Source organism: Oncorhynchus masou, chromosome 6, assembly GCF_036934945.1.
Source record: "Oncorhynchus masou masou isolate Uvic2021 chromosome 6, UVic_Omas_1.1, whole genome shotgun sequence".
Lineage (NCBI taxonomy): Eukaryota > Metazoa > Chordata > Actinopteri > Salmoniformes > Salmonidae > Oncorhynchus > Oncorhynchus masou.
In genome coordinates, this window is record NC_088217.1 from 2,244,759 (window position 1) to 2,267,877 (window position 23,119).

At 44.7% G+C, this 23,119-nt stretch overlaps 2 protein-coding genes across 6 annotated transcripts in view; both read right to left on the reverse strand.

Moving 5' to 3' along the window:
* phf2 (PHD finger protein 2) overlaps positions 1-12,943 on the reverse strand; it is a 131,443-nt gene extending 118,500 nt beyond the window's left edge. For 3 of the 4 annotated variants that reach the window (XM_064967381.1, XM_064967380.1, XM_064967379.1), the window contains exon 1: positions 12,228-12,943. In XM_064967381.1, the coding sequence (XP_064823453.1) occupies positions 12,228-12,325 (98 nt within the window). In that variant the 5' untranslated portion in view covers positions 12,326-12,943. The remainder of the gene's footprint in view (positions 1-12,227) is intronic. The other variant, XM_064967382.1, reaches the window with a different exon arrangement.
* A 1,196-nt stretch (positions 12,944-14,139) lies between these two features.
* The window catches only part of LOC135541266 (constitutive coactivator of PPAR-gamma-like protein 1 homolog), a 76,480-nt gene continuing 67,500 nt past the window's right edge, over positions 14,140-23,119 (reverse strand). For both annotated transcript variants that reach the window (XM_064967377.1, XM_064967376.1), the window contains exon 17: positions 14,140-21,812. In XM_064967377.1, the coding sequence (XP_064823449.1) occupies positions 21,399-21,812 (414 nt within the window). In that variant the 3' untranslated portion in view covers positions 14,140-21,398. The remainder of the gene's footprint in view (positions 21,813-23,119) is intronic.

A 23,119-nucleotide genomic window follows, 5' to 3' on the forward strand; every position in this document is an offset into this window, starting at 1 on the left:
AGTGATCAGGCTGGTTCCATCAGGCTAGGTTATACCCTGGACATTATATAGTGATCAGGCTGGTTCCCACCAGGCTAGGTTATACCCTGGACATTATACAGTGATCAGGCTGGTTCCACCAGGCTGGGTTATACCCTGGACATTATACAGTGATCAGGCTGGTTATACCAGGCTAGGTTATACCCTGGACATTATATAGTGATCAGGCTGGTTTCACCAGGCTGGGTTATACCCTGCACATTATATAGTGATCAGGCTGGTTATACCAGGCTAGGTTATACCCTGGACATTATACAGTGATCAGGCTGGTTCCACCAGGCTAGGTTATACCCTGGACATTATACAGTGACCCGGCTGGTTATACCCTGGACATTATATAGTGTTCAGGCTGGTTCCACCAGGCTGGGTTATACCCTGGACATTATGTGGTGATCAGGCTGGTTATACCAGGCTAGGTTATACCCTGGTCATTATATAGTGATCAGGCTGGTTCCCACCAGGCTAGGTTATACCCTGGTCATTATATAGTGATCAGGCTGGTTCCCACCAGGCTAGGTTATACCCTGGACATTATATAGTGATCAGGCTGGTTCCACCAGGCTAGGTTATACCCTGGACATTATATGGTGATCAGGCTGGTTCCCACCAGGCTAGGTTATACCCTGGACATTATATAGTGATCAGGCTGGTTCCCACCAGGCTAGGTTATACCCTGGTCATTATATAGTCACCAGGCTAGGTTATACCCTGGACATTATATGGTGATCAGGCTGGTTCCCACCAGGCTAGGTTATACCCTGGACATTATATAGTGATCAGGCTGGTTCCCACCAGGCTAGGTTATACCCTGGACATTATATAGTGATCAGGCTGGTTATACCAGGCTAGGTTATACCCTGGACATTATATAGTGATCAGGCTGGTTCCACCAGGCTAGGTTATACCCTGGACATTATATGGTGATCAGGCTGGTTCCACCAGGCTAGGTTATACCCTGGACATTATATAGTGATCAGGCTGGTTATACCAGGCTAGGTTATACCCTGGACATTATATAGTGATCAGGCTGGTTATACCAGGCTAGGTTATACCCTGGACACTATATAGTGATCAGGCTGGTTCCCACCAGGCTAGGTTATACCCTGGACATTATATAGTGATCAGGCTGGTTATACCCTGGACATTATATAGTGATCAGGCTGGTTCCACCAGGCCAGGTTATACCCTGGACATTATATAGTGATCAGGCTGGTTCCACCAGGCTAGGTTATACCCTGGACATTATATAGTGATCAGGCTGGTTATACCCTGGACATTATATGCATCTAGGAAGTAGAACATTAAAAAAATGTCAGTTTACATAAATTCTGTTTCACGATTGGCTTTTCAAATGTATCAGTGAGTGTATTTGTACACACGGTGAGCCTGTGAAAGCTGCTGCCTCCGACAGGTGAAGGTTGCTGGCCAACATGTGTCTGACTGTTCCATTCATAGGAATGCTCACAGTGATGGCATGTCTGCATGTCGCTTAATAGAGCCTCTCTACGCTCTTTTGGGTGTGGCAGGTAGCCTAGTGGTTAGAGTGTAGAGGAGGCAGGTAGCCTAGTGGTTAGAGTGTAGAGGAGGCAGGTAGACTAGTGGTTAGAGTGTAGGGGCGGCAGGTAGCCTAGTGGTTAGAGTGTAGGGGTGGCAGGTAGCCTAGTGGTTAGAGTGTAGAGGTGGCAGGTAGCCTAGTGGTTAGAGTGTAGGGGTGGCAGGTAGCCTAGTGGTTAGAGTGTAGAGGTGGCAGGTAGCCTAGTGGTTAGAGTGTAGAGGTGGCAGGTAGCCTAGTGGTTAGAGTGTAGAGGTGGCAGGTAGCCTAGTGGTTAGAGTGTAGAGGTGGCAGGGTAGCCTAGTGGTTAGAGTGTAGAGGTGGCAGGTAGCCTAGTGGTTAGAGTGTAGAGGAGGCAGGTAGCCTAGTGGTTAGAGTGTAGAGGTGGCAGGTAGCCTAGTGGTTAGAGTGTAGAGGTGGCAGGTAGCCTAGTGGTTAGAGTGTAGAGGTGGCAGGTAGCCTAGTGGTTAGAGTGTAGAGGTGGCAGGGTAGCCTAGTGGTTAGAGTGTAGAGGTGGCAGGTAGTCTAGTGGTTAGAGTGTAGAGGTGGCAGGTAGCCTAGTGGTTAGAGTGTAGAGGTGGCAGGTAGCCTAGTGGTTAGAGTGTAGAGGTGGTAGGTAGCCTAGTGGTAAGAGTGTAGAGGTGGCAGGTAGCCTAGTGGTTAGAGCGTTGGGCCAGTAACCGAAAGGTTGGTGGATCGAATCCCGAGCTGACAAGGTAAAAAAAATAGGTTGTTCTGCCCCTGAACAAGGCCACTGTTCCCGAAGCCGTCATTGTAAATCAGAATTTGTTCTCGGCCCGATTAAATTCATACCATGGTGCGGTTTGCTGCAGGTGAGAAACGCAGTCCGGACCAAACACAGGAAATAAGTTGTGTAGTATTATTGGTCGTTTGACTGGGAACAGTTGATGAAATACACGCAGCATCATAACTTCCTCTCTCTGAAACATTCAGTAGCAGCTCATTCTGCAGATTAGGGTACGGGGGCTATACCGGGGATCAAGGCTCCTGAATATAACCTATTCATAACACAGTTTTGCATTTATTATGGATCAGCAGCTACTCTTCCTGGGGTTTATTATGGATCCCCATTAGTTCCTGCCAAGGCAGCAGCTACTCTTCCTGGGGTTTATTATGGATCCCCATTAGTTCCTGTCAAGGCAGCAACTACTCTTCCTGGGGTACAGCAAAATTAAAGCAGTTTATACAATTAAAAAAATAAAAATAATTACAAAACATTCACAGATTTCACAACACACTGTGTGCCCTCAGGCCTCTACTCCGCCACTACCATATATCTACAATACTAAATCAATGTGTATGTATAGTGCTTATGTTATCGTGTGTGTGTGTGTGTCTATGTTTGTGTTGCTTCACAGGCCCCGCTGTTCCATAAAGGTGTTATTTAATCTGTTTTTAAAATCTGATTCTACTGCTGCATCAGTTACCTGATGTGGAATAGAGTTCCATGTAGTCATGGCTCTATGTAGTACTGTGGAATAGAGTCCCATGTAGTCATGGCTCTATGTAGTACTGTGGAATAGAGTTCCATGTAGTCATGGCTCTATGTAAAACTGTGGAATAGAGTTCCATGTAGTCATGGCTCTATGTAGTACTGTGGAATAGAGTTCCATGTAGTCATGGCTCTATGAAGTACTGTGGAATAGAGTTCCATGTAGTCATGGCTCTATGTAGTACTGTGGAATAGAGTTCCATGTAGTCATGGCTCTATGTGGTACTGTGGAATAGAGTTCCATGTAGTCATGGCTCTATGTGGTACTGTGGAACAGAGTTCCATGTAGTCATGGCTCTATGTAGTACTGTGGAATAGAGTTCCATGTAGTCATGGCTCTATGTAGTACTGTGGAATAGAGTTCCATGTAGTCATGGCTCTATGTAGTACTGTGGAATAGAGTTCCATGTAGTCATGGCTCTATGTGGTACTGTGGAATAGAGTTCCATGTAGTCATGGCTCTATGTAGTACTGTGGAACAGAGTTCCATGTAGTCATGGCTCTATGTAGTACTGTGGAATAGAGTTCCATGTAGTCATGGCTCTATGTAGTACTGTGGAATAGAGTTCCATGTAGTCATGGCTCTATGTGGTACTGTGGAATAGAGTTCCATGTAGTCATGGCTCTATGTAGTACTGTGGAACAGAGTTCCATGTAGTCATGGCTCTATGTAGTACTGTGGAATAGAGTTCCATGTAGTCATGGCTCTATGTAGTACTGTGGAATAGAGTTCCATGTAGTCATGGCTCTATGTGGTACTGTGGAATAGAGTTCCATGTAGTCATGGCTCTATGAAGTACTGTGTGCCTCCCATAGTCTGTTCTATCCTTGGGACTGTGAAGGGACCTCTTATGGCATGTCTTGTGGGGTATGCATGGGTGTCTGAGCTGTGAGCCAGTAATTTAGAACGACAGCTTGGTGGTGCATTCAACATGTCAATACCTCTCATAAATACAAGTAGTGATGACGTCAAACTCTCCTCCACTTTGAGCCAGGAGAGTTTGACATGCATATAATTAAATTTAGCACTCCGTGTACATCCAAGGACCAGCCGTGTTGCCCTGTTCTGAACCAGGCACCTGACCACACTACTGAACATTAGTGCGACAAAACTAGGGCCTGTAGGACATGCCATGTTAATAGTGTTGTTAAACTTCTTTGCGGTAGGGGGCAGTGTTTTCACGTCCGGATGAATAGCGTGCCCAGAGTAAACTGCCTGCTACTCAGGACCAGAAGCTAGGATATGCATCTTTTTATAGATTTGGATAGAAAACCCTCTGAAGTTTCTAAAACGGTTTGAATGATGTCTGTGAGTATAACAGAACTCATATGGCAGGCAAAAACCTGAGAAAAATCCAACCAGGAAGTGGGAAATCTGAGGTTTGTAGGTTTTCAAGTCTTATCCTATCCAATATACAGTGTCTGTGGGGTCATATTGCACTTCCTAAGGCTTCCACTAGATGTCAACAGTCTTTAGAACCTTGTTTCAGGCTTCCACTGGGAAGTGGGAGAGAATGAGAGCTGATTGAGCCATGGGTCTGCCAGAAGGCCATGTGCTCAGTCAGGCGCGCGCCTGTGAGAGTTAGCTCCATTCCCTTTCATTTCTAAAGACAAAGGAATTCTCCGGTTGAAACATTATTGAAGATTCATGATAAAAACATCCTAAAGATTGATTATATCCATCGTTTGACATGTTTCTACGAACTGTAATATAACGTTTTTTTGACTTTGTCTGGACCTAATGGATTACTGGACTAAATGCGCAAACAAAAAGGAGGTATTTGGACATAAATGATGGACTTTATCGAACAAAACTAACATTTATTGTGGAACTGGGATTCCTGGGAGTGCATTCTGATTAAGATCATCAAAGGTAAGTGAATATATATAATGCTAGTTCTGACTTTTGTTGACTCCATTTTTTTTTTTTACCTTTATTTAACCAGGCAAGTCAGTTAAGAACAAATTCTTATTTTCAATGACGGCCTGGGAACAGTGGGTTAACTGCCTGTTCAGGGGCAGAACGACAGATTTGTACCTTGTCAGCTCGGAGGTTTGAACTCGCAACCTTCCGGTTGCTAGTCCAACGCTCTAACCACTAGGCTACACTGCCGCCTCATGGTGGGTATCTGCATTGCTTGTTTTGGTCTCTGAGCGCTGTACTCAGATTATTGCATGGTGTGCTTTTTCCATAAAGCTTATTTGAAATCTGACACAGCGGTTGCATTAAGGAGAAGTATATCTTTAATTCCGTGCATAACAGTTGTATTTTCATCAACATTTATGATGAGTATTTCTGTAAATTGACGTGGCTCTCTGTAATTTCACCGGATGTTTTGGAGGCAAAAAATAACGCGCCAATGTAAACAGAGATTTTTGGATATAAATATTAACTTTATCGAACAAAACACACATGTAACATGAAGTCCTATGAGTCTCACCTGATAAAGATCATCAAAGGTTAGTGATGAATTTTATCTCTATATTCTTTTTGTGACTCCTCTCTTTGGCTGTAAAAATGGCTGTGTTTTTTGTGACTAGGTAGTGACCTAACATAATCGCATGGTATGCTTTTGTTGTAAAGCCTTTTTGAAATCGAACACTGTGGTGGGATTAACAACAAGTTTATCTTTATAATGGTGTATAATACATATATGTTTGAGGAATTTTAATTATGAGATTTCTGTAGTTTGAAATTGTCGCCCTGCACTTTCACTGGATGTTGGTCAGGTGGACGTCCCACGTACCCTAGAGAGGTTAAGAAGGTATAACATTGCTTTATTATGGACAGACTTCTCCCCATCTTAGCTACTGTTGTATCAACATGTTTTACCATGACAGTCTCAACTTGCTCAATTTCCACATTATTTATTACAAGTTTTAGTTGAGGTTTAGGGTTTAGTAAATGTTTTGTCCCAAAAACAATGCTTTATTTATTTTAGGACTAACTTGTTCCTTGCCACCCACTCTAAAACTAACTGCAAATCTTTGTTAAGTGTTGCAGTCATTTCAGTCGCTGTAGTAGCTGACGTGTGTAGTGTTGAGTCATCCGCATACATAGAAACTCTGGCTGTACTCAAAGTCAGTGGTATGTCGTTAGTAAAAAAAAAAAAAAAAAAAGCAAAGGGCCTAAACAACTACCCTGGGGAATTCCTGATTCCGCGGCTATTGCATCGTTTCCTCCCGCATGTTGTTGGAAAAGCGAAGTATTTCACTGTTAGTCTAAGTTAGATCTTCTGTTTACAAAGCATGTGACAAATAACATTTTATTTGATCCAACACATCTGAAATACACAGATATACTTGGCTACATGAACACAGCTGGAACACAGAAAAATACTGGGCTACATGAAGCTACAGAAAGCTACAGAAACAGGTTTAGGCTCCGGCCCTATGGGCTGTCCCCTGGAGCAGGTCCCGTCCAGGACCTTCCCCTGGAGCAGGTCCCGTCCAGGACCTTCCCCTGGAGCAGGTCCCGTCCAGGACCTTCCCCTGGAGCAGGTCCCGTCCAGGACCTTCCCCTGGAGCAGGTCCCGTCCAGGACCTTCCCCTGGAGCAGGTCCCGTCCAGGACCTCGCCCCGCAGCGCCTCCCCGTCCCCACAGCGCCTCCCCGTCCCCACGGCCCGGCCCCGCAGCGCCTCCCCGTCCCCACGGCCCGGCCCCGCAGCGCGTCCTGGCCCCACAGCGCGTCCTGGCCCCGGCCTACACACACAATACCCCATAATGTTAAAGTGTAATTATATGTTTTTTTTAATGTTTACAAATTAATTCAAAATTAAAGAGCTGAAATGTCTTGAGTCAATAATTATTCAACCACTTTATGGTAAGGAGCCTAAATAAGCACATTTTTACTTGTAAAATTAACAAATCACATAATAAGTTGCATGGACTCTGTGTGCAATAAAAGTGTTTAACATGATTTTTGAATGACTACCACATCACTGTTCCCCACACAATTATCTGTACGGTCCCTCAGTCGAGCAGTGAATTTCAAACACAGATTCAACCACAAAGACCAGGGAGGTTTTCCAATGATTCGCAAAGAAGGGCACCTATTGGTAGATGGGTAAAATTAAATTTTAAAAAAAGCAGACATTGAATATTTTTTTGAGCATGGTGAAGATATTAATTACACTTAATTAAACCGCTCAGGGATTTCACCATGAGGCCAATGGTTGTGATAGAAGAAAACTGAGTTACTCCACAATATTAACCTAAATGACAGAGGGAAAAGATGGAAACCTGTACAGAGTACAAATATTCCAAAACATTAATCATGTTTGCAATAAGACACTAAAGTAAAACTGCATAAAATAGGGCCGAGTAGTGAACTTTATGTTCTGAATAAATAGCGTTATGTTTGGGGAAAACACAACACATTACCGAGTACCACTCTTCATATTTTCATGCATGGCGGTGCCTGTTATGGGTATGCTTGTCATCAGCAAGGGCTTGGGATTTGTTAAGGATAAAAAGAAACAGCATAGAGCTAAGCACAGGCAAAATCCTAGAGGAAAACCTGGTTCGGTCTGCTTTCCAACCGACACTGGGAGACAAATTCACCTTTCAGCAGGACAATAACTTAAAACACAAGGCCAAATCTACACTGGAGTTGTTTACCAAGAAGACAATGAATGTTCCTGAGTGGCCAAGTTACAGTTTTGACCTGACTTGAAGAATTTGAAAAAATAACAGTATGCATATATTGTAGAATCCAGGTGTGAAAAGCTCTTAGAGACTTACCCAGAAAGACTCACAGCTGTAATCACTCTTAGAGACTCACACAGAAAGACTCCCAGTTGTAATCACACTTAGAGACTCACACAGAAAGACACCCAGCTGTAATCACTCGTAGAGAATTACCCAGAAAGACTCCCAGCTGTAATCACTCTTAGAGACTCACACAAAGACACCCAGCTGTAATCACTCTTAGAGACTCACACAGAAAGACTCCCAGCTGTAATCGCTACCAGAGGTGATTCTAACATGTATTGACTCAGTGGTGTCAATACTTGTGTAAATGAGACATCTCTATATATTTTCAGGCTGTAACAACTAAGCCTGTAAATATTAGAAAACTGCATTTTCTGAGACATCTGACTAATAATTTTAACTGACAAATAGGAGTACACACGTCTGACACAGATATACTCTCTGAAGGCTGTGTGTATATATTCACTAGTGGACATCTCAGTGCTAGAGGAGTCACTACAGACCCTGGTTCAGAGGTCTAAGACATCTCAGTGCTAGAGGAGTCACTACAGACCCTGGTTCAGAGGTCTAAGGTACTGCATCTCAGTGCTAGAGGAGTCACTACAGACCCTGGTTCAGAGGTCTAAGGTACTGCATCTCAGTGCTAGAGGAGTCACTACAGACCCTGGTTCAGAGGTCTAAGGTACTGCATCTCAGTGCTAGAGGAGTCACTACAGACCCTGGTTCAGAGGTCTAAGGTACTGCATCTCAGTGCTAGAGGAGTCACTACAGACCCTGGTTCAGAGGTCTAAGACATCTCAGTGCTAGAGGAGTCACTACAGACCCTGGTTCAGAGGTCTAAGACATCTCAGTGCTAGAGGAGTCACTACAGACCCTGGTTCAGAGGTCTAAGACATCTCAGTGCTAGAGGAGTCACTACAGACCCTGGTTCAGAGGTCTAAGGTACTGCATCTCAGTGCTAGAGGAGTCACTACAGACCCTGGTTCAGAGGTCTAGGGCATCACATCTCAGTGCTAGAGGAGTCACTACAGACCCTGGTTCAGAGGTCTAAGGCATCACATCTCAGTGCTAGAGGAGTCACTGCAGACCCTGGTTCAGAGGTCTAAGGCATCTCAGTGCTAGAGGAGTCACTACAGACCCTGGTTCAGAGGTCTAAGGTACTGCATCTCAGTGCTAGAGGAGTCACTACAGACCCTGGTTCAGAGGTCTAGGGCATCACATCTCAGTGCTAGAGGAGTCACTACAGACCCTGGTTCAGAGGTCTAGGGCATCACATCTCAGTGCTAGAGGAGTCACTACAGACCCTGGTTCAGAGGTCTAAGGTACTGCATCTCAGTGCTAGAGGAGTCACTACAGACCCTGGTTCAGAGGTCTAAGGCATCTCAGTGCTAGAGGAGTCACTACAGACCCTGGTTCAGAGGTCTAAGACATCTCAGTGCTAGAGGAGTCACTACAGACCCTGGTTCAGAGGTCTAAGGTACTGCATCTCAGTGCTAGAGGAGTCACTACAGACCCTGGTTCAGAGGTCTAAGACATCTCAGTGCTAGAGGAGTCACTACAGACCCTGGTTCAGAGGTCTAAGGCATCACATCTCAGTGCTAGAGGAGTCACAGTGGACAAACGACCAGGGGTAAACAAACGACCAGGGGTAAACAAACGACCAGGGGTAAACAAACGACCACGGGTAAACAAACGACCACGGGTAAACAACAAGGGTAAACAAACGACCACAGGAAACGCTACCCAAACCTTACATCAATTCAGAGTAACATCTCATCTTGGTCTAGAAATATGATCAAGTGGAGAAACTGAAATGTCCATATTGGTTTAGCTTGATGCTGCAGGCCAGACCAGGTTCGTGTGGCTCCCATGAACACATTGCTCTACTGTCAACAGTCCCAGTCCTCCCAACAGTCCCAGTCCTCCCAACAGTCCCAGTCCTCCCAACAGTCCCAGTCCTCCCAACAGTCCCAGTCCTCCCAACAGTCCCAGTCCTCCCAACAGTCCCAGTCCTCCCAACAGTCCCAGTCCTCCCAACAGTCCCAGTCCTCCCAGTACATTGAATCATGTAGTAGTGACAGACAGGTAAATAACTAACAGCAGACAGACAGACAGACAGGTGAATAACTAACAGCAGACAGACAGACAGGTGAATAACTAACAGCAGACAGACAGACAGACAGGTGAATAACTAACAGCAGACAGACAGACAGACAGGTGAATAACTAACAGCAGACAGACAGACAGACAGGTGAATAACTAACAGCAGACAGACAGACAGACAGACAGGTGAATAACTAACAGCAGACAGACAGGTGAATAACTAACAGCAGACAGACAGGTGAATAACTAACAGCAGACAGACAGGTGAATAACTAACGACAGACAGACAGACGGGTGAATAACTAACTAACTAACGACACAGACAGACAGACAGACAGACAGACAGACAGACAGACAGACAGACAGGTGAATAACTAACGACAGACAGGTGAATAACTAACGACAGACAGGTGAATAACTAACGACAGACAGGTGAATAACTAACGACAGACAGACAGACAGACAGACAGGTGAATAACTAACAGCAGACAGACAGACAGGTGAATAACTAACAGCAGACAGACAGACAGACAGGTGAATAACTAACAGCAGACAGACAGACAGACAGGTGAATAACTAACGACAGACAGACAGACAGGTGAATAACTAACGACAGACAGACAGACAGACAGGTGAATAACTAACAGCAGACATCCAGGCAGGGAGAGGGTACCGGATCATCATGTCTGACCTGTTCAATCAATAATGTAAATACATTGATGACTTATCAGCTATTAAGTATGCACACTACCAGGCATGGTGGGATGAACTAATAGCCTACATAGTATAATAGTAGTTTAACACAATACTGTACTTAGCTAGTTCTGTACGGGCAAACCCTTAGTATGAAGAGTGAATTATAGAGGCCAGGTTATGGGTTATTAGGCTACTACATTCAACAGTGTCAAGCTACGGACAATAGCTACTGTGCCATCATCATCATCAGGCTAGACAGCACCCATTAATAAGCCCAATATCTCAGCCGAGACCCCCGGGAGGACCTGCATTGCTCGCATCGACGAAGTTTCGTGATATTTACCCGAATAATAAAAGGCATCGCTCGACTCGCATCGATGATTTTAGCGATATATTTGTTGTAAACGACTGTTCGTCCGGTGATCCCATACATTGTAGCTGGCAGCGGGTCACCGTACATCGTATCCAGCCTTGTCCAGAAGGGTTAACGTTACCGCGCGTAAATATGCCTTTGATTTGAAACGCCTGCTTACTATTTTCTGTTTCCAATAAGTGATCGAAATAGAAAATGATCCGATTCCCACCAATATTAAAGGGTTTGTTGTCCTGTATCTGGGACATTAAACGTACAAAGAACGTTTTCACAACAACGAAATAGAGGGAAAAAGACGCGGCAGACTCCCATTATTATCGGAGAATACAGTGGTTTCAAATACATGACGTGAAGATGTCGTCAAGTAATTTGTACATTTTTCCCAGTAAAAATGTAGTCAACAAAGCAACGTTGCAACGTGTATCAATGTGCCAGCCGACTAAAGTCAACCGCAGCGTTTAGACGGAGTTTAGTGAGGGCGCAGTTCCCACATCAAATACAATGAAGTTGTCAAAAAACAGGGTTTTCACCACCCAGAGAAAAGCGGCATTATGTGGAAATGTTTTTTTAAATATATATATATATATAAACTCTACTAATGTGACGTTTGAAGTCCAGGCCACTCACACTAGTCTCTGCTCAACTCCATCATAAATGGTGGAGTTGAGTTTATTCGGGTATCAAAGGGAATTGAAGCCTGGCTGGAGAGGAGCGGGTTATTGTCAGAGGAGAGTTTGGGCTCGTGCCTTTCTAAAACGGTTTTTACAACGTGACCCAAAGCAATAAAACAAGAATAAAAACAGACAACTAAAAAGACGAGTGTACGGTGAGATTTGAACGGTGGGACGTGTGAACGTGATGTAGAGTGAGAAGTGGAGCCTCTCCGCGGTCTGTTCCAGACTCCGCTCCGTCCTACGGTCGGGCGCTGCTCCGCGACAACAATGACTACTGGAGCCACACGACATACAGCTGGGAAATTATTATGGAAATACAACGTACATCATCCAAACACACAGTTCAATATTAAAATCACCACATTGCTGGGAGAAAAATGGGTCTTTTTTTTGCGCTAATGTCACAACGGAGAGTATTTAACTCCGCCTTCTTCAAGCGGCCTCGGTCTTGTGCTGTTTCAGATGAGGACAGTGTGCAACACAAACTGGCAAACGACAAAAACACCCTGCTAAATACAATGCAAAACGGACAGGAAATCACCCCAATAGGTTAAAACAATTACCTTCCGTGAAACCAGTCCTTGCAGGCATCACACTCGATCATAAACTGAGTAACGTCGTACGGTAATCTGCAGATGCAATATACTGGTACAGTCGCCATGTTTGATCATTCACAACAACGTTCTGGATAGGAGGGAGACACCGGGCAGCAGAGACACCGGGCAGCAGCAACTCTCCTGCAACAAAATACAATATGAAGATCTTCCACAAGCAGCAACTAGTCCGTTCCGCTGGACATGAAATTAAATCCCCAAATCCACCATCCACTGATGTTGCATTGAGGTGGTTATCGTGTTGATGATGTAGCGCCGAGGTCGATAATGTTCCTGAAGTGCATCATTGTTTTCCTGCCCCCCCTCCCTGGTCGCTGTACAGTATTGAACCGCTCAGAAACCAAGACTAAATCTATTCTTGTTGCATTGTGATATCTGTTACGTCAGCGTGGAAAACCGTCAATTTGGTCTTCGCTGGCTCGCGTCAGATGAATCAATCTCTCCAACGGTGCAGTTGTTTCAGCGGGGATCCCGGGACCTTCCAAATCGTTAAGCGTTCGTACGGTTGTCGGTAGAGAAATTGACCGACGTTAACCTGCTCGATCAAATACAGATTTGTGTCCGTATCACCGCGGGACATAACGGAAATGAGATGGAGGCAACCGTTATGATTATAATGCATCCATATGTAACCTACATTTGTCTCATATCAATCCGTTTTAATTAACATAAATAGATGATTTACTAAAAATAAAGATCACATCAACTGTTTATCTCCCTATTCATACTGAGCTGCATGCAACAAAAACAAGCAATATCAAAATGTAATTATCAATTTCAGAATGTATTACTTTATTAAATCTAATAATAGTGATGGATCAAAATGAAGTAAAAGACCGTGCATTTTCCAGTAGGTGGTATTGACACACACAGTCCTTGATCATGACTTTCATTCCACATAAGAGTCACCGGATGAAGGAGTTTTCTGCACGGGGGAGTTTTGTTAATTAAGCGCCCTGAAGCTCGGTCTCAACATTAACACGTATCGCTTGCAGTACGGGTTTCAAAGCATAAAAAACAGATCTTTCATATCAGCAAGAAAAAGAAAAAGATGAATTGATACACGCATTTATAGGGTTACTGTTTGTGCTTCCGTGCGCCCATATCTCCACGTTACAGCGAGTTGAAGAAGACCGAAATTAGACAGAAGTTCGGGTTAGGCCACCGGTACTAATGAACGTTAACTATCTAGCATGCTCCGAACACCTGTGTGTAATAACGGAAACTCGCCAGAAACACGTCCGCTGCAACTGTGATTAAGCCGGTTAAGACAGTGCAGTAAGTGTATATTTTTCATTTGTGAAATTATTTTAATGTGATATGAAAGTTAAGGGCTTTATGTTTCTAGAACCGTACCGCAATTGATAATCGATTCACGTTGAGATGTAGTATTTGACTGTCAGAGTCAAGTCTACCTCTGAAAACAACATACAAGATCCTTGGACCTTAAGGAATAATGGCAGGCTCCTTACATCTTGGACTGAAACACTATGAGATCAAACAGAGTAGAGACTGAAATTATAATTAGTGGTTTGAAGTGTAATGACTTTTCCTTAGACCATTACAGACTAATTACAGTCATCCGATTGTTTCTCTGAATTAGCTACAGTTGATTGCTTTGAATAGCTACTGTACATTTAAATTACATTGATACATGGTATTATTATAAATGAATCTGCTACACAGGTCAGGGTCAATCCCTGACGGTGATAGACATGACAGAAATACTGTGGTGTATAGTTGAATTGTAGTATCATAATGTCTATTGTCCCTTTTTGTTATACTTTGTGAAAAATGTAAAAGATCGATAAAAATAAAAAATAAACAGATATTAGCCACAAACTGATAATAAAAAAGCAAATTATACTAAAATAATATAATTTTATTAAGCTTTGTAAGTTGCATTCAATTGCCTTCAAATACACCACACTCAATCATCAACAATCTCCAACCCAACCGTAGTCCATTCTTTTACAACCCATTTGAGTTAGGCAGAAAATTCTTGTCAACTTACGTCAAGGTATCCTATATAGCTCTTACATACTGATATCCTATATAGCTCTTGCAGGGGGGGGGGGGGACTGGGGGTACACCGTTTCTCTGTTCACTAAAGTGGGACGAAAAGCTTCAGGAGTATTACATGGAAAAAGTAGTTATTAATGATTCTGGTAAACAGAAGTACAATAAGTCTTGAGTTAAACACTAAAAAGTAAACATCCAAATGTACTTGATGCTAAAGTCTCTCTGAGGGGCAGGCATCGTGCCATCACATCTCAGCTACATAAAAGGGGCTTGTTCAAATCAAAAGCTTTTTATAAACATGGTTTTTATTTTATATGCCTGCGTCTCAAAAGGTACCTTGTTCCCAATGCATTGCATTACCTTTGACCCTTAGGAACACTACTTTCCAGAGTCCCCACCAGACCCATATCACAACTCTGTCCCCCTGGCAACAGAGAACAGTAAAAGTCATTATGTTTAAAAAAAAAAAAAAACTTTTTTTTTATAAAGATGATGCTTAATTTCCCAGCATTCCAAAGTAGTGCATCACATAGGGAATATAGTTCCATAGTTAAGAGAATCCAGAGAGATGTGTTACTAATATCAATGTAGCAGAAAACGGCAACAGAGCACAGTAAGGAGTAGAACACCAGGATTAACACCATTCAAAGTTGGCTAGAATAGATACATGTAGTCTAGTTTGTTGTTGTTGTTGATTAAATTCAATATCACGATACATTTAAAAAAAAGGTTAAGAGTAGATCATTTGAATGGTGACTATAACCGTTATACCAGCTTGGTAACGCATTGACTCACTGTTAACCTGTGCATTAAGACGAGCCAGCGGCCTCAGTTCTCCATGTCAGGATGGGGGGGGGGGGGACAACATGCATCATAAATAGGCACCGTTTAAAAATGGTGGAACCATGCAGAAAGTTGAGTTGAAACGGATAGTAGTAACTATGTTTGATCGTCAAGGAAACCACATTGTTCGCTGACGCATGGCGGTTTGACACACATCAGGGTTGGCTGAAGATCTTTTTAGCATATTTTTTGATTTGTTTTTAAATAACTGTTTATTTATTGAAATGTTTATTTTTATAATAGCTAAAGTATAACATATAGGCTAGGTAAATAAAGATGCAGGGGTTTTAATCTACAACAGTAATTAATCATTTAAACAACGTCTGCAGATCTGAACACAATTAGGAACCATTGTGATCAGAGCCCTATAAATATAACCTTGTATATACGTTAATATACGTATAGGACCTAATGGTATATAGCATACAGTGCCTTCAGCAAGTATTCACACCCCTAGACTTTCTCCACATTTTGGTTTGTGACCATGTGGGATTAAAATAGATTTTAATTGTGAATTATTTCTTTTTTTTGTCAACTATCTACAAAAAATACTCTAATGCCAAAGTGGAAGAACAATTCTAACATTTGTAAAAAAAAATATATATGGAAAAGAAAACAGTAATATATATTGATTAGATATATGTATTCAACCCCCTGAGTCAATACACGTTATAAATCACTTTTGGCAGTGATTACACCTGTGTGTCTTTCTGGGTACATCTCTAAAAGCTTTGGTTACCTGGATTGTACAATATTGGCACATTATTCTTTTTTAAATTCTTCAAGTTGGTTGTTGATCATTGCTAGACAGACATTTGTATGTCTTGCCATAGATTTCCGGGTCAATTTAAACCAAAACGGTAACATTGCCTTCCTTCTTTTCACTGTCATTTATGTTCGTATTGTGGAGTAACTACAATGTTCTTGATCCATCCTCAGTTTTCTCCTGTCACAGCCATTAAACTGTTTTAAAGTCACCATTGGCCTCATGGTGAAATCCCTGAGCGGTTTCCTTCCTCTCCGGCAACTGAGTTAGGAAGGACGCCTGTATCTTTGCAGTGACTGGATGTAAAGTGGAATTCACCAGGCTAACCCTAACCCTCAAAGGGATATTCAATGTCTCCATTTTGTTTCTTGACCCCTTTTCCAATCGGTGCCCTTCTTTGCGATGCATTGAAAAACCTCCCTGGTTTTTGTGGTTGAATATGTGTTTGAAATTCACTGCTCGACTGAGGGACCTTACCAGTGGAGGACGGCTCATAATAATGGCTGAAACAGAGCCAATGGAATGGTATCAAACGCCTGGAAACCATGGAAACCATGTATTTGAGACCATTCCAGGTATTTTGCTCCATCCATCCGAGCCCGTGCCACCAACCTCCTGTGGACCTTACAGATAATTGAATGTGTGGGGAAATGAGGTATTCGTAAAAAAAAAAACGAATCATGAAACACTATTTCACAGAGTGAGTCCATGCAACTTATTTAGGCTTGCCATAACAAAGGGGTTGAATACTTATAGACTCAAGACATTTCAGCTTTTCATTTTTAACAAATTTGTAAACATTAAAAATCAAAATAAAACATAATTCCACTTTGACATAATGGGGTAATGTGTGTAAGCCAGAGACAAAACATTTCAATTGAATCTATTTTTAAATTCAGGCTGAAACAACAAAATGTGGAACAGGCAAGTGATGTGAATAGTTCCTGAAGGCAGTACATTTATATATCCTACTGGCTCTGACTGGGATGACCAAAGGAGGACTGGGATGACCATGGGAGGACTGGGATGACCATGGGAGGACTGGGATGACCATGGGAGGACTGGGAGGACCATGGGAGGACTGGGATGACCATGGGATGACCATGGGAGGACTGGGAGGACCATGGGAGGACTGGGAGGACCATGGGAGGACCAAGGGAGGACTGGGATGACCAAGGGAGGACTGGGAGGACCATGGGAGGACCAAGGGAGGACTGGGATGACCATGGGAGGACTGGGATGACCATGGGAGGACTGGGATGACCATGGGAGGACTGGGATGACCATGGGAGGACTGGGATGACCATGGGAGGACTGGGAGGACCAAGGGAGGACTGTGTATATGTACCAAATGGCACCCTATTCTTTATAGTGCACTACTATAGTTGCCATGGTGCTCTAGTAGCAGCCTAAGCAGAGAGCTCCTGTACATTTTGTAAATATTTGTAATAATTAACTGTTTGTATAGCATTTTCCCTACAAACATTTGTGAATTAACTATTGATTTAGCTTATTATTGTAGTCTGAATAGTTTGAATCCAGCACATTTTCAAGACTGAAGTTGGCGGTTAGTTTTTGGCTAGATAATGTTAGCTGGCTAGCATGCAATGTTTTGATTAAATTACGCCAACTGTCCGGAGGTTGAGGATGGAGAGAAGCCCGAATACAGACGTGCACAGAGATGACAGATGGCCATGACTGTATGGAGGACTAGTGCCCCATTCACATTAACCGTAAGCATTGGGCCTGATGTCATTCATTTGAATGGGGAGCGTCCATGGCGGAGTGGAATCGCATCGCCCCCTTGAGGTTAATGGCTCCGCTGCGAGATAGACACTGCATACTTTGAATATTTCCAAACTGCGTCTTCAGTTCCTCGAAGAACACGTAGTTACTAAACCACAGCCAATGGGTTTAGTTTTTATGATGGTAATGACGTTTGTTTTTTTAGGTGGAGGTCGCTAGCTACAGTATAGCGTATATTTTAGCTAGCTAGCTGTGGTGTAAGCTAGCTTGATTTAACAAGTTGAGGAAAAATTTACTCAACAAAACATGTTTTATTATCAACTGAAACCATGTTTCCCCTGTCTTGAATGAAAAGGCCATATTTTACAATCTCCCGAAATCAATTCAATCCCTGACGAGACACTAGGCTCTCCATCTAGTCTTGCATTGTGAAATCCTCCACTTCACTCCATCCTGTAGCGATATTGAAATGAAGTATGGCGTAATGAAATACGTCACGATGTAAACAAATGGTAAGGCTACTCCTGGATTACTATCGAAGCGTGTTGTGCTTTCTTGCGCCTCTTGACTGAAATAGCATCACCCAAGTGGGCGCTGTATTTTGGTAGCAGTAGCTAGCTAGCTAGTCCAACTAACTTAATTTGACTGAGTCCTACTTCGAAGCCACAGAAAACATGGATGGCAAAGACACCATGATGACAATGTGCTGCCTTCTCTCCTCTTTTAACCACCACCTGCCTCCGCTGACCTCACTCAAGGCATGAACTTTCTCAACCTTCAATCTACTCATGATGATGATGTTTTTTGTTGTTTCTCTACAGCACTAACATTTCTGTATGTAATTGAATACCTATTATTGTTGAATCAATTATCATTACTTTCAATCTATAGTTGCCGTGGCGCCTAATGGCAGCCTAGGCAGAGAGCTCATGTAAATTCTGTACACATTTAAATCGGTTTTATATATATATATATATATATTTATTATTTTTTTTTTTTACAAATGTTTTGTTTTTTTCAATAACTACATGAGTGCAGATCAAGTCTTGATATCATGAATTCGATTCCTTCCCATAAATGCATTAAAACGCTAGCTAGCAGGTTTTTTATTCAGATTGAACCGACTGGTTTTGGGTTGTTTTCCCAACTAGCTCTCAGTCTCGCATCACAAGTAGACGTTTATCCATTCTTTCTGAAGCGTTTAAGGTGAACTTTAGGCATTAACTCTGGATGGAAAGGGTAAAGGTTTAGGGTAGGCTTAAAACTAAAATATCAAAAACAACTTTCTATCGCTGGATTCGACCTTGCAACCTTTTGAATCAAGTTTACGCCCATCCACCATCCCCACCCGAGGCAGCACTGAAACCTACTTGAAGGTAACAGCGCTCACTGTTGCCCCTAGTGGTCAGTTTCCCTGTCATCTCTCGACGTCCTCAGACATAGATGGACGTCGAATACTGACTTGAATAAAGGGTGACATGGCTGGTTTTCCACCAACGGTGACCCAAGAGGAGGACTGTAGGCTATGCACGCCGAGTTGTCAGTGGGACCTCCTCTGACCAGAGTCATGGCTGGTTTTCCACCAACGGTGACCCACGAGGAGGACTGTAGGCTATGCACGCCGAGTTGTCAGTGGGACCTCCTCTGACCAGAGTCATGGCTGGTTTTCCACCAACGGTGACCCAAGAGGAGGACTGTAGGCTATGCACGCCGAGTTGTCAGTGGGACGGCTTGTGGACTGTCCTCTGAGGGAAGATTAAACTTCATCGCAGAGCCCCAATACAGAGGGAGAAGATGCAGATTACAGGGATGCCTTGATGACATGGGACTCCCTACCTGCCCTTGGACATGCTGACCAGAGTCGCCACCGCCTCCTCTGACCAGAGTCGCCACCGCCTCCTCTGACCAGAGTCGCCACCGCCTCCTCTGACCAGAGTCGCCACCGCCTCCTCTGACCAGAGTCGCCACCGCCTCCTCTGACCAGAGTCGCCACCGCCTCCTCTGACCAGAGTCGCCAACGCCTCCTCTGACCAGAGTCGCCAACGCCTCCTCTGACCAGAGTCGCCAACGCCTCCTCTGACCAGAGTCGCCAACGCCTCCTCTGACCAGAGTCGCCAACGCCTCCTCTGACCAGAGTCGCCAACGCCTCCTCTGACCAGAGTCGCCAACGCCTCCTCTGACCAGAGTCGCCAACGCCTCCTCTGACCAGAGTCGCCAACGCCTCCTCTGACCAGAGTCGCCAACACCTCCTCTGACCAGAGTCGCCAACACCTCCTCTGACCAGAGTCGCCAACACCTCCTCTGACCAGAGTCGCCAACACCTCCTCTGACCAGAGTCGCCAACACCTCCTCTGACCAGAGTCGCCAACACCTCCTCTGACCAGAGTCGCCAACACCTCCTCTGACCAGAGTCGCCAACACCTCCTCTGACCAGAGTCGCCAACACCTCCTCTGACCAGAGTCGCCAACACCTCCTCTGACCAGAGTCGCCAACACCTCCTCTGACCAGAGTCGCCAACACCTCCTCTGACCAGAGTCGCCAACACCTCCTCTGACCAGCCTCCAACACCTCCTCTGACCAGAGTCACCAACACCTCCTCTGACCAGCCACCAACACCTCCTCTGACAATCTACTGTACAGCTATGAACTTCCAGATCCTCATGACCATATGCTGGAAGCTTCAAGAAGAACTCAGACTTGATCTAAATTAAATAATAAAAAAATCAAATAAATAAAAAACTGATTTCGCTGATCTAATCAGACTGATCTAGCTAGTAGCTACTATTGTAACCAAGTTTTATTTTTCAATTACTTGTTGTATTTATTTAAAGGGGACCAAAATGGGAATACGTTTTCATGATTTTTTAAATGCATTATCCACGTGTGGTTGTTTTTAAATTTTCAAATTTTCATCTATCCACTTCAAAAGTAGTGCACTATATACAGACTAGGGTGCCATTGGGGAAGCATTCTGTGACTCCATCTGCTTCTCTGTTGTTAAAACTCTCAAAACGTTATTTACTGTGACAACAAAGTTACAATGGCAAATATATGGCGCCAAGTACATACTGCTGGTGCATCTTAACCTATAAAGGAACTAGAAGAGACAAAAGCATTGTAGTTTCGGCTTCAGTATTATCTCAAAGGGATACAAGTACCCAGTCAGACATGGCCTGCTTCTCAAACTGCATCCTATTCCCTACATAGTGCACTACTTTTGACCAGAGCCCAGTTATCAACCCTATGGGTGCCTGGTCAAAAGTAGTGCACTATATATATATATATATATATAGGGAATACATTTGTTACACAAACCATGGTCATATCACGATAGTAATCATGTCGATATCAGTGGAGAGAGAGTGGAGTGACTGGCCCAGTATTTAGTGACTGGTAGTATTTATTCTGTTTAGTACTGGTCTGCTCAGATCTCTTGTTAAAAAGAAGAAATCCTCATCATTATGGGGGGGGGGGGGGGTTTATCTGGTTGACATCATCGAAAAAGGGGGTCTGAATTTAATGTTCTCATAGATGTATTCCAAATGGCACCATATTGCCAATGTTGTGCACTACTTTAGACCAGAGGCCTATGGGAAGTATAACCCTGAGGGCTCTGGTCAAAACTACTGCACTATATAGGGAGCTGTTTGGAATGCGTACAATATGGAACAGTGACTGTAGATTTCCTTACATCCTCTCACTCGTTCTTCACCCTCTCTACAAAAAAAAAACTTTTTTTTTTTTACTCTTCTGTTTGTAAGACAGAGGCGGCTGCGCTCAGAGGTTCTGCTGCGTCTCTGAGACAGGCGCCGTCTGCATTTAGTGCATTTAGGCGGGGGTTAGTATTGCACATCTTGGGGTTGCTGCTAAAGGCACTTTCTGGTTGAATATTCACAGCCCTGCTTTCTCTCACCTCCATGACCTGACCTTTCAACTGCTCTACCTCACTCTCCTCCACTCCCTCCTCCACTCCCCCCTCCTCAAGTCCCTCTTCCTCCTCCTCCCGCTCCTCCAGTCCCCCCTCCTCTCTCTCCTCCAGTCCGTTCTCGGTAGTGGACCCGTCAGAAGACAGCATAACGGGAGATTTCTCCTTCTCCTCCGTCTTCAACTTCTTCCTCTCCTTCACCTCACTGGCTATGGAGTAGGTAGGCTTACTCTGGTGGGGAGAGAGAGAAGAGAAGGAGAGAGAGGGAGGGAGAAGGAGAGGGAGGGAGAGAGAGAAGGAGAGAGAGGGAGGGAGAAGCAGAGAGAGGGAGGGAGAGAGGGCGGGAGAAGGAGAGAGAGGGAGGAGAAGGAGGGAGAAGGGAGGGAGAAGGAGAGGGAGGGAGAAGGAGAGGGAGGGAGAAGGGAGGGAGAAGGAGGGAGGGAGAAGGAGGGAGGGAGAAGGAGGGAGGGAGAAGGGAGGGAGAAGGAGGGAGGGAGAAGGAGGGAGGGAGAAGGAGGGAGGGAGAAGGAGGGAGAAGGAGGGAGGGAGAAGGGAGGGAGAAGGAGGGAGGGAGAGAAAGAGGGTGGGGGGAGAGAAGAAACAAGGAATATTCATATCACTAAGTACAGATCAGCACTACATCAACGGCAGAACTGCATGAAACAGCTTCTATTCCGGCATGTTATACAGAACCTCAAATAACTAAGGAAAAAGACAATTAATTTATAACTGATGAGAAAGCCTTTCCTATCATGCAGAAACAGGGATGAAGCCAGACACTAGGCTGTTCTACTGGGGGAGAGAGAGAAACAAAGACCAGGCTCAGAGTCAATCACAACCATAATGAGTGGATTGTGTCTGTATAAAGACCTGCTGGGCGGGAGAGGATGGGGAGGACGGGTGGAGGAGAGGGTGACTGGGTGGAGGAGGGGAGAGGGTGACTGGGTGGAGGAGGGGAGAGGGTGACTGGGTGGAGGAGGGAGAGGGTGACTGGGTGGAGGACTGGGGGGAGAGGGTGACTGGGTGGTGGTGGGGAGAGGGTGACTGGGTGGAGGAGGGGAGAGGGTGACTGGGTGGAGGAGGGGAGAGGGTGACTGGGTGGAGGAGGGGAGAGGGTGACTGGGTGGAGGAGAGGATGGGGACGACTGGGTGGAGGTGGAGGAGGGGAGAGGGTGACTGGGTGGAGGAGGGGAGAGGGTGACTGGGTGGAGGAGGGGAGAGGGTGACTGGGTGGAGGAGGGAGAGGGTGACTGGGTGGAGGGGAGGGGAGAGGGTGACTGGGTGGAGGAGGGGAGAGGGTGACTGGGTGGAGGAGAGGATGGGGACGACAGGTGGAGGAGGGGAGAGGGTGACTGGGTGGAGGAGGGGAGAGGGTGACTGGGTGGAGGAGGGGAGAGGGTGACTGGGTGGAGGAGGGGAGAGGGTGACTGGGTGGAGCAGGGGAGAGGGTGACTGGGTGGAGGAGGGGAGAGGGTGACTGGGTGGAGGAGGGGAGAGGGTGACTGGGTGGAGGAGGGGAGAGGGTGACTGGGTGGAGG